Consider the following 12,003-nt stretch of genomic DNA (forward strand, 5'->3'; position numbering starts at 1 on the left):
AATGCTTTCTCTACAGCTTTAGCTTTGTGCTGAGCTGGAGAAAGGGAGGAGGAGTAATCATTCTTGTTCACAGCCCTGGTGCTGTCCAGCAACCTGGTTATACTACCAAGGAAGAACAAGCCCATTCAACAAGCGATAGGAGAGCACTGATTTTCTTAATTTTGTTTTTAGACAGAAGCAGCATGTGGGTAGATTTGAATGGTCAGGGAGTTATTGAAACTTGTCTGGAAGAGGTTGATGTAGTAATTATTCCCAGTGTACTGAAAGGGTTGGAGCCAGCTAGACAACATCTAGCATAGCCACAATTTCTAGCTGTTGAGAGTAGAGCTTCATCTCCTATGGGGGAGACAGGGATGTGCTAGGAGATTTTATGTGTTAGCCTTAGGTCAAAACTGAAGTCATAGTAATACTCCTAACAGTGTATCTTTTAATTCTTCTGGTCTGTTTTCTTCCACTGTGAAATAAATAATTTGGGAGTGCTGTACAGCTAGGGAAAGATACCTGCAGCTTTGGTTGAAAGATCTCTCTAATTCTTTTCCCCAACACACCTCATTCCCCCCTGCTCCCTTAATTTGAGTGTGGGCTGTGACAATGCAGACTGCAAAAGAAATTTTGTAAAGTGGGAGCTGACGTTTACAAGGGGAAGTGTATTCAAATGATACTGCAACCACAAAAATGGTGTTTGCATTGCTTTACTTTGTGACAATCTGGACTAAAATAATCAAAAAGGAGGTTGAGGAAGGAGAAGAAGGAACATCAGCAATGATGTCAGTTAAGCCCGAGGAACTGTACATAAAAGAGCCATGTCTTTATACAGTTGCGTGCTAACCCAAGCCATCATATCGCACCCATCAGCAAGTTCAGTGCTCCCTCTCGTGGCAGATTCTGACCATTAAATTCATTGTACCTCATACCTGTTAGTGGCAAAATCTGCTTATGCTTAGCTATGAGAAATATCTGGCATCCAAGCTATTTTAATGCTACTATGTACCAAGCTTAATAGACTTATAAACACAAATAGCACTGAATTCTTTTTTTATTGACATTGGGGGAGAAAAATCTTTCACCATCTGATTGACTGAAGTTTGCCAAATGAAAATAGACAAAACAAATGTTTATGTACGTGCAAACATTGCAGATCAAACTGCTAAAAGAAATAACTAAAAGACAGGTCTTGAGCTAAGATCAAGCAGCATAAAAATAGCAAATAGGTAAATGACTATTAAGTAGGTCTTACTTTGAAACTTCCCATTTAAACAAAGAATAAACAACAATAACACCACCAAAGAAAGCCACAGCAGGTAATAGTTGCTCTTCTAAACTTTTATACACTATATATTAATCACTCTGTCTTTCAGTTATTTCCTCTGATAAAACTGACTTCTGTGAAGTCTCAGCAAGGCCATCTTGGCTAAAAGCATAACGTTAGACAGGAGCCTGTCTAATGCCCTGTTATAATGAAGAAATGGTGGGGTTTGGCTTCTCTTTTCTTTCTTTTTCTTTGTTGTACATATCGAAACGAGAATCTGATTCTATGCAAATATTAGATTTCATTTTCCAATGCTGGCTGGTGTCTGAAGATCCTGGAACGAAAAGGTGGCTCTTGGTAAAGCAAGATTCTTCTTGGTCCACAGGTAACATAGAAGAAAGTTTTTTGGGATTTTTTTATAAATCATGTTTTATTTTATTATTTTTTTTTTGTAAACAGTTCTTCTGGGTTTATTTATTTGTTTTTAAGAGGTGAGCCATCATGGTGCTTTTCTATAGATATCTAACATTTCCATTTTGTCTTTAGAGGTCCATTTTGGCTCCAGTTCCAGGTTATGTCATTCTATTATACATCATCAGAGGCAGGTGTTCAGCTTTAAATATTGACAGATTTTTTCAGTAGGAACATTTTGAAGCTTCTAACTCTGCTAAACATATTCATTTGACTGTTACAATCCAAAAACTGTAAAAATGGTGGAATGGAAAGATACAAACGGTATTATTGACACTGTATTGTCAAATGTTTGCACTGAGACCCCATGTACCATAGATTTTATTTTTAAAAAATCATATTTATATCCATTTACATAAGACTTACACATTTTAAAAGAAATACACAGTAAATACGTAAATGTCTAGTATTTTACAATAAAACAGATGGAACAATGTAAAAATGAGTGACTTCATTTGTTAAAAGCTTTGGATGTGCACTACTGCCAAATTTCTGATGACAGAGATGCTGAAAGGAAAGGGGGAGGTTGATTTGTTTTTCTTTTTTGTTTTTTTAGTAATTTAGGTATTTTTTTCTTCTTGTTTTAAACTAACCAATACACGAAAGGAACATCATATCTGTTTTTCTGATAAATTTTATGTGTTCTCTTCCCTATTACCCTGTTCTTGCAGAAAGTTTTAATGCTCTTTTTCCTAAGTAGTGGTAGTGCACTTCAGGTAAAGTAGAAGAAAGAGATGACATCTAAGGGGAAAAGAATAAACATTAATTAGTGAGATTCTTTGATTCTAATTTGATCTAAGATGCAATGACACCAGAAAATATTATAGCACTAAGTAAACTATTGCATGTTTTACTAAAACATGGATTATGAGTATCTGAGATATGCAGTTGTTGTTTATTTTTAGATCTGTAGCATAAATCTATTAATAATGCATTTTAATATTTTACTAATGTATACTGACTTTTGTCCTAGATCAAAAGAGACTCCTGCTTATGTTCATTTTACAGTTGTTTTCTTGCTGGTTTAATTCAGCACTGGGATTAGTTTCCTGCATCTGAAGACCTTTGCCTGTTTGGCACAAGGCTGAACACACATTTTAAGTGTATAGACCTTGTTGATGTACTTCATGATTCTCCTTGTTCACTGCAGCTTGACAGCATTTACCTTTTTCACCCTGGCAATTTCTTTGCTATGGACCAGCTGTTTCCAGATTATCATTCACACCTTTTCGGAACTCTTCGCCACCTGTCTTTACAAATCCCCTTCAGAACCCTTCATTGATAAAGTACGTCGTTGATTTTGCCAAATCCCCTTTGACATTTCATTAGGATTAAAGTGAAACTGGTATGTTCTATTGCCCCAGCCTGTGGCAGTAAAACTGTCCTGGCTGAGCCTTCTGGCTTGGTGGTGACAAGTATTTCATAAGAGAAAAGCATTGGGAAAGCTTAGACATACAGCCACCGCAGCAGAAAGCTTGACGTGTCCCATGTGCTCTATGGTAGAGTTATTTGCAAGATTAAATGGCCAGACACCATCAGTCTTAAATATTCTTAAATTTCTGATCTTGAGAATTCATTCAAACAGGGCTTGCAGAGTATGCTCATGTAACTGTTCTGAGAATATCAGTTGGTGGTTTCTGGCAACTTGTCATGGTAGTTTCAACAAATGTTTAAAAAAATACCTGAAACACAACTTGAAAGCATGTAAATTGAACCCCGCTGTTGTGAAGAAACACTGTAAGGTTGTACCCCATTGGTATTGTTGGCATAAAGTATTTTGAAATACGAGGCTTTGACATTATCTGTAAGAAAGGTGAGTAGCAGAATGTGAGAATCTACAGCCTGCTGTGATCACAGGCCATCTCATTTGTTCCACGTGCAACGTGTTCGAAGCTCTCTTTTCAGTCTGCTCTTCATATGCATATTCCCCTTTACTCTAGTAAAAATACTCTTTTATTGCTATTGTGTGATAGCTCATCCAGCTATCCATCCTCTCTGCTTCTTAGTTAGAATCGGTCCCTGATTCTATGCATGCAGATAATTTAGTCACCAGAGTAACACAGCTACTGGTGTATTCTAGGCAAGGTGGTATGAGCCTGGGTCTCCATCTGACCTGGATCTGGAAAATTTCAGGAGGCATGTTGTAATGAATTATCTTCCCTTTTGTCCAAGTATCAATCAGTTCCTTCCATGAAGAAACTGTTACTCAGGAACTGTGATCACAAAATTCTGAAAACTCTTCTGTTGTCCTTCAATCAACTTCACATCCCCCATATGAGCAGTTTTTGTTTATATGTTCATCCTTGAGATTCAGATAATTTGTCTAGCTTTTCAAGTTTGATATAATAATGAAGGCAATCTTTTTCCTGCATATTTTTTATATAATTTACTGAAATGCAAAATTATTTTAACTTGCTCTTTGGTTTATAACCTGTGTGACATTTTGAAATTGCACTTACGAACAGTGCATATACTAAAGTTCTAGTTCACACCATCTTGTTGCTTCTCTAAAAGGAGTATATGGTAAGTGAAAAGAATTAGTAGTGTATTAGTGTCAGTCATCCTCATGTATTAGCCTTTACAATTTAGATGTAAATTTGATATTCTTATAGAGCTCTCAAGCATTTAAGATTAGAATGTAATTGGCAGAATAGTGGACAAACAGCAAGTACCAATGTGACAGGTATCGTTGATACCTGAAACACTACTAATACTCCTATAGAAATTAGAAGTTAACTTTTATAGTTTGTATAACTTTGTATAAACATCTTTTTTCTCAAAATACATGACTCCCATACACATATAGTGCCAGCAGTTTGCTACTTTACTTCTCTTTGTGCATTACTACTTTTTAGACAATGTTTGAATAGAGTAGGAATAGGTAGTTTGGATAATCTTAAATTAATTTTTGTTAACATACCAATTTTCAATGTCTGCCGTTGTTGCACTCTTCAAACCTATTGGAAAATATCACCTCATGTGCATGGCCCACTACTGTTGGCCTAATAGATGGCTTGGTGTTTGAATTTCATTTCTTGGTCATACTTTATTGCTTTCAACATTGAAATTCTGAAGCGTATAGAAGAAAAGATACGCATCTCTGCTGTCAGTTCCTACTTCCACTGAACCCAGTGAGAGTACTGTCATTGACTTTACTGACATAATATCAATATCTGATCTATACATACGTAAACATAAAAAGATTTATGTAGTTTATGTGATTCATCATAATTTTTGTAGGACCAGCAGCTAAACTTACCTCTTTCAGGAAAAAAAAAAAAAATCTCCTGTGCCTGTTCTTTAGTGGTGGCATGAAAACTTCCCTTCTCTACTAGATTAAGATTTTATACTCTTGCAGTTTCCTCAAGATCTGTGAAGTAAGGCTTACATCATCTATGTGAGCAATCTACATTTCCCACTGGCAATGTTTGCTGTTCCTAAGCACTTTTTGAACCTGCCCAGCATTAGTAAAATCTTGATGGCCCCAAGCCTTTCCCAGTCTTAAAAAAGGACTTTCTTGCAGATCTTGGCATGTCTTGCCTATACTATGCAACAGCTATTGAAGCATGTTTAATGCCTGGTGAGGTTTTGGTGCTATCCAAATATTCTTTCCACCTCCCCTACAGTCCCCTGAGTAACTAAATGGAAAAGAAAACTGTTTTATTGAGAAAATAGTAGCATGAAATGGTGCCATATTGATGAAAGCGCTCATCATGTTGGTATTTTTTGTAAAACTTGTGAGGTAACAGAAAACAGTGTATTTCCACAGAACTCTGGAAGAGTGAATCTCTGAGATTCATAGCCATATTCAGAAGATAAGCGGTGAGAAATGCAACATGAATTCCACTACTAAATTTGATCTAAAGTTGCATCCAGCTCAGAATATCCTTTCTTTGTCACTGGTCAATTCTCAAATGATTTGAGAAGTGCAAGAATCTCTGTAATAGAGAACTTTGGAAGATTTTCTGTATAGGGGAAGTTTTGTTCTAGATTTATGCAGCTGTAATGTTCTAAATTGAGCCATATGTCTCATTTAAAAAAAAAAAAAATCTCTTCTGCTTTACTAACTGCTTCCCCCTCCCCAGCTCCTGGTAGATCTCCTTCAAGTTCTTATAAAGTGAATTCACTCCCTGTGCCTACTGCTGTCTCCCCAGTTCTAGCTTTCAGTTTCACAGCATACAAAATGGTTAGTGAGCTATTATCTGAACAGAGTTCTCTAAAAACTTTTATCTGCTAAAGTGGTTTCAGCAGAAAGAACCTGCTGTTTGAGATAGGGAAAAGAACAGCGTAGCATCTCCTGGACTGAGCTTGCGACTGTTGTCATGATGAAATGACCACCCTAATGAGTTGAGTTAGGTCCTCTGTTCCATGCTGGCTCTTGCTTAAATAATGCCAAGGAATATTGGGTGTAGCGTACAGTTATGATGGCCCCTTATGAATACTCACAACAATTCAGTGCGGGCTTCTTTGCTAGGCCTTGTCAGCATGAGTATGTGCGAACTGTTGAGCTGTCTAACCTCTGCAGTCGTGATGAAGCAACTGCAAATTGCAAAAAAGAGAAACAAACCAGAACCTCTTTAGAATCAAGAAGAAAATAAATCAATCTGTTTCCCACTGAAAGGGTGGCTATTAAATTGCTCTGTGGCTTTCTATGACATGATCTGGGCATGGTCTATTTCAGAACTCAGAGTTTCTTCATATCTGGTGTACTATTGAAACCTGTCAACTGAAAGTTTAAAACTCAATTTTGTCTTTATTATGTTGGAAGTTCAAATACTGTACCTATCGTGCTGTTTAAATACTATAGCGTTCTTAGCACTGGGAGATAGGAAGCCAAATCCTGGATGAAGATAGTCTTCAGAGCTACCTACCTTTAAGTCTACTGAGTTCAGTACCCAGCTCTGTCTGGAAGACGTCGAGTAAATCATTAAAATCTCCCTTGTTCCTTAGTTCCCCGTTTGTAAAATGGGATTAGTATCTTCTACATAATAGCATGGCTAGAAGATGAAATCCATGAATGTTTGTAAGGTTCTTGGCTACTACAGTAATGTGGGTCATGGCAATGCCTAGGGACCTTTATTTGTACATGGAATTTGACTTGGAATGGATTTTTGTCTTATACCTTCATCATTGCTAAAAAGTGCAGGATTAAAAGCAAAGCGTGCACATGAGCAGTGGAGTCAATGGAATTCAGTGATGCAATCAGTAAATTATTCCATCTGTAACTGCAACCATATTGTTTTTAAAGGTGAGAAGCTTTAATGGAATTTACATGGCAATATTGTCATACCAAGTTCATTCAAGAGTTACAGAATGTAATCACTACAGGTAGTGTATTAAATTACTTTGAGACAAGTGTATTCATAGATCTAAATCCTCTCCTGAGGAAATAAACAGCACTATTTGAAATGGGCCAATCTGTGTACTGGTACTTCTCAGAACTTCAGGCAGGTAGACATGGCTTTATCATCCATCTACCTGAAGGAATAGCTGCAATGGGATTTGTCCCTTCTCCCCACCCTCTTACAATGATTTTTAAATTTTGCTTATTTTCTAATTATGATCTGCTTGTTACTTTTTCAATCATTGCTGAGTTAGTGTATCTTTTGGAAATTAAAAGATTTCCAGAGAAAATTAAGACTGGTATACAGTAACTCAATGGGTACCTGAAATTCAGTATTTGATAACTACACTACCTGTTTGATTGAGTCATTTGATGGCCAAGGCTAAGCTAGTGAGTTTGAAAGTCAAATAGGAAAATAAAGGTGATAGCCCTTTCTAAGTTCATTCTCTAAAACACACTCCATCTCCTAGAGAGGCTAATGAGCTGAAAAATGTGCTTAGATATATGCAGTCTTAGATTAAAGTCAGTAAACTAATTCCTCTCTCTGGATGTTTCCTTTGCAGACCTAGGATGGCTAGATAGCCATTTATTTATTTATTTATTACTAAACACTGACACTCTGAAGCAAACCTGAAAAAAATCAATAGTACGCCAAGTCAGTGCTTTTCCATTCCGTAATTCAACTTTCCCAAACTCCTTTCATCCTAGTTACATGAGCGCATTCATTCTGGTGCCAGACAGACATGCACTAAAAGTCAATTTAGCACATTAGAATAAGCCTCTTGCTTTTCAACAATAAGTGCAGAAATGACTGCATACCATCAGTTGCCATCTTCCGTGACTGCCCTGATGTAGTGGTTAATCTGAACCCGGCTGGCAGCGTTTCTGAGGAGCCCGGCATCATGCTGATCCCATGAACCTCGCGCGGAGGAAACTGTCGTCGCCAGGAGGGGCCACGTCTGAAGTTCTTGTCATCGCTCTGTCAACAGAGTTGTATTTGATAAAGCAAAATGAAATTTTTTGATTAATTATCCAGCTGTCTGCTGCCTCCCACTGTCAAATGTATTCCACAACAACTACACTGCTCTGTTGCACTGCATCCAGTAACTGCAGTGTATTTGAGACATTCTTGTAAAAGTAAATGCTTTAGAAATAGTGAATGCTAGGGTGGAAAACTCTTCTTAAATCTCTGCCTTGATACAGTAGAGGGTTTTAGTATCAGCTAAAGTAGAACTCTTAAAGGTCAGATCTCTTTTAATGACAGAAAGGGCAGTGGTTTGTTATGGCATTAGGAAGCTTACATAGAGTGCTAATAAAGAGTTAAAACACTCGTGCATGCACAGAATTCATAGGCATCTCACATTTTCAGCAAGTCCTTAAAAGTTTTATTCCTCCTCACATGCAGAAGTCCAAGACTTGAACTTTTTTGCACTGGACTCTTACCTTAAGAGGAGTATTTTCCATAGGTGGATTTGAGATTCCCCATCCTAGATGACTGTCTCAAACCCAACTCTATTACATATTGATTAACTTTGAAGAACCAAAAAAAAAAAAACAAACCACCACCAAAAATCCACTTTTCTTCTTTCTTATTTTTAAAGAAATAGTGTAAGTGTCCTAAAGAATAGGTTGCACAGGCAGCACCCCCCCACCACTTGCTCTGGCCAGTAGAACTTCCACTCTTTTCTGCATGTTTCCTCTACAGAAAACATTCATCTTAAGGTAAAAGTGCAGTGCCAAATTTAGCATCCAAAATTATATGAATATGTAGCCATACTGAGATTACTTTAAAAACCTTTACTGGCATTTCCTCGTTTTTTTCTTAATGCTGTAACTGATTCTTTTTAACAGTGTGCGAATTAACATGTCTTCATGCATTCAATTTAATTTTTATATGTAACTGTGATATTTCATAAATACTGAAAATAAAATTAATTACTTCCTCAAGTCGTCTTTCAGTTCCTAGTGCTAAAAGGTTGTTGTATTCTCTCTCAAGGATCTGCCGTGCCTAGAGATACCAAAGTAAAAATTAAAATGGTTGAAGATGAGTAAAAGGCAATAATGGGTACAGATTAACCAGAAGTAGTATGAGAAAACTTGCCTGGGTGTTTTGCGTTGGAATCTGTAATAATAAAGCTAAACTGCTGTAATCAAAGTTTTCATCCAGTGCTATAAGTGAACCATGTACACCACTTTCTAGAATATTATTTGCATATTCTCGGAGGCCGATAGCTTGTATCCAGCGTATGACTCGATCGTTGCTCCATACCAGCACATCTGTAAGGACATAACACCGGTTCAGTCTCCTGATAGCCGGTAACTTCCAAACTGTACAGGTGCATGCCTGTAGTTGTGCATGCACTGCAGACATCATACTGCTTTATTTGTTAAATAAGGAATGCCAGCAAACTATTCATATAGCTTTAATATCTCCTATTCAAAATCCTGTGTGATTTTAGCTACTTACAAGTTAAATGTTTATTCTAAATAATGTTTCCAAAGGAGAAATGTGCCTCCAGAGGGCATCTCCAGAATGCAATTCCTCTCACCTCCTATAGATTCCCTTTTCAATTCTTAGGCAAGATTTTACAGATTAATAGTGTAAGGGCACAGGAGAAATATCTGTTCCTCAAAGCTTCACTTGAGAGTTTTATATTAAACATTTTGAAAGTTGGGTCAGCACCTACTATTTTATAACATGCCATAAAGCAAACGATGAGTTCACAATTTTAAAGACTAACACTATTTTTAGTTCAGTAAGCTGGTTGAGCTGTTAAGGTCCATGCCAATTATAAAACTAAGGTGACAAAATAAGCTAGGAAACCATTTTTGAGCATTTAGCTATTACAAGACAAGTATCTTAACCTGCCTGTAAGATTAAAAGAATGGTACTTACACTGATCTTTATACTTGCAAGTGGGAAACGTGATACTGAGTTTTGTGTTACTAAGTGATGAGGCTTTTTCCTGAACCCAGAGAAATCTAGCTAATGCAGCTGTTCTGGGAGCAGGCATTCTCCATTGCCTGACTAGGGGCATCCCAGACTTTGGGGTCAGGATTGGCTGAAACACAGTGTGGCAGCCAGGGATCACTGAGACTGAATCCCACCTGGGACCATGTCTAACTGACCGATGCATGACAGGGTGAAGGCTGGGTGATGGAGGCTATGGGTTATTACCCTTGTCCCAGTGGTGACTAGCATTGAAGCAACACCAGAATTTGAGACCACTACCCAATTCCTCCGCATCAGCTTCTAGCTACACCCACTCAGGCTGATTGACACTGATGCCTCCACATCCAAGGCAGTCTTTGCATTAGTGCATGCCATCATCTGCCTTGAGCAAATGCATGCTTTCACTAGCCATTCCCCCTTCTAATTACCTTTTTTTTTTTTTTTTTTTTTTTAACTCTTTCAATCAGCATTTTGCTTGAGAAGTGTTAACTGCTGTATTTGCTAGAGCTGGAAATGCTTAAAGGAATCAAAGGATTCACTTCTGATAATGGAAACAAAACCAACAACCCTGATTGTTATATATAAAAGGAACCATGCAGTGAGCCTGCAACTGCTCTAGAGAGCTTTACACAGAAAAATACTTTAAAATCAGCTGTTAAATCTTCTACTAAGGCCAGGTCTGTTAAGAACTATTCTTATATACCAACCAACTGCTTCAGTGGCCACCCCTCCAAGCAACATTTTCTATGATACACATTTTGAAGTAAGAAATGAAAGGCAAATGTTTTCAAAAGCAGGAGCACAGTGTTAGTGATCTGAGTGCTCCCATTTCCCAGTGTTTCCGCCAGCACGTCTGATTGATCTGCAGGCTATTTGGCCTTCTGCATCTGAGACAGAAAGAGGCTTGGATAAGATCCGTCCCAAAAATCCAATTTAACAAAATTTACGTATCAAACCGCCATTCAGAATTGCAGCCCAAATTTAGCAAAGTACTTAACTGTGCCTAATTTAAGGAGATATTTTGTGTTCTGAAAACAGATGGACTTAACGTTAGTTTTATTTAAAGCACATGCTTAAATGCTTTGCTAAAATGGCATGACAAGGGGTTAATACTGTCAAGTATCAAAAGAAGAAACATTTCCAGTATTCATTCCCAGGAACTATCACCTTTTATTTCATGCTGACTCATTTCTCTTCGCTTTTCCAGTTCTTTTCTATCATAATTCAACCTCTTTAAACACATGATTCCATATTGCAAGCTTGTTCTGTTATTTAAAGAGAAACATTTACAGAGTTAATAAAGATAATTTTGAAGATGGGAACATATGTAGGATGTATTTCCTTCATTTCACATGAGGTGTTTTATGGTGCCCAAGAAGCAAATCTTGAGGACAGAGGGGAGAGCAAAACCATTAAAAAAACTCCACAGACTTCAAAAATGAAATGGACAAAACCAAAATGAGTACGTTTGAATAAATGTTCTAGCATAAGAAACCCAAAACATTAAAAATCCTTTTCAGAAAAGGTCAGCCCTTGCGAGCCATGAAATGTTCTGTCAAATCAGGCCTCAAAAAAGTGACAAATCAGACAGTACATTAAAAAAAAAAATCCACTTCTTGTCACATAAATATCATTGTCCCTAAAGTCTAAATACCTTTATTTCCATATTTCCAATTTAGCTTCCTGGCTATATCCCTAGATAACCTGAACAACTGACAATCTGCTTGTACTGTTAACAGCTTTTATGTGCTATAGCTTTTCATTATTATGAAGATCTCAGGGCTTCAGATCTTAGTCTACCACTTTCTAATACTTTAAACCACTTAATAAATTATTACTGTTTCTGTATTGTCAAGGCTTTATTTATATATTAAAGGTTCCGCACTCATTATGAAATTTATTATAGCAATATTTTAGTTTTGAGAGACATAATTGCAATGCAGTTGCTATTACTAAAGGAATCTCTCTGAAGTCAGATTTCTGACA

At 37.1% G+C, this 12,003-nt stretch overlaps 1 protein-coding gene across 13 annotated transcripts in view; it reads right to left on the reverse strand.

Moving 5' to 3' along the window:
* Positions 1–676: 676 nt before the first annotated feature.
* PPFIA2 (PTPRF interacting protein alpha 2) overlaps positions 677–12,003 on the reverse strand; it is a 359,571-nt gene continuing 348,244 nt past the window's right edge. For all 13 annotated transcript variants that reach the window (XM_074870681.1, XM_074870680.1, XM_074870675.1 and 10 more), the window contains 6 exons: positions 11,185–11,282; positions 9,166–9,341; positions 9,004–9,072; positions 7,884–8,043; positions 6,167–6,259; positions 677–2,461 (listed from right to left, as the gene is read on the reverse strand). In XM_074870681.1, coding sequence (XP_074726782.1) covers positions 6,201–6,259; positions 7,884–8,043; positions 9,004–9,072; positions 9,166–9,341; positions 11,185–11,282 — 562 coding nt within the window. In that variant the 3' untranslated portion in view covers positions 677–2,461; positions 6,167–6,200. The remainder of the gene's footprint in view (positions 2,462–6,166; positions 6,260–7,883; positions 8,044–9,003; positions 9,073–9,165; positions 9,342–11,184; positions 11,283–12,003) is intronic.

The sequence above is a fragment of the Strix uralensis genome, chromosome 5 (assembly GCF_047716275.1).
Source record: "Strix uralensis isolate ZFMK-TIS-50842 chromosome 5, bStrUra1, whole genome shotgun sequence".
Taxonomy (NCBI): Eukaryota; Metazoa; Chordata; class Aves; order Strigiformes; family Strigidae; genus Strix; species Strix uralensis.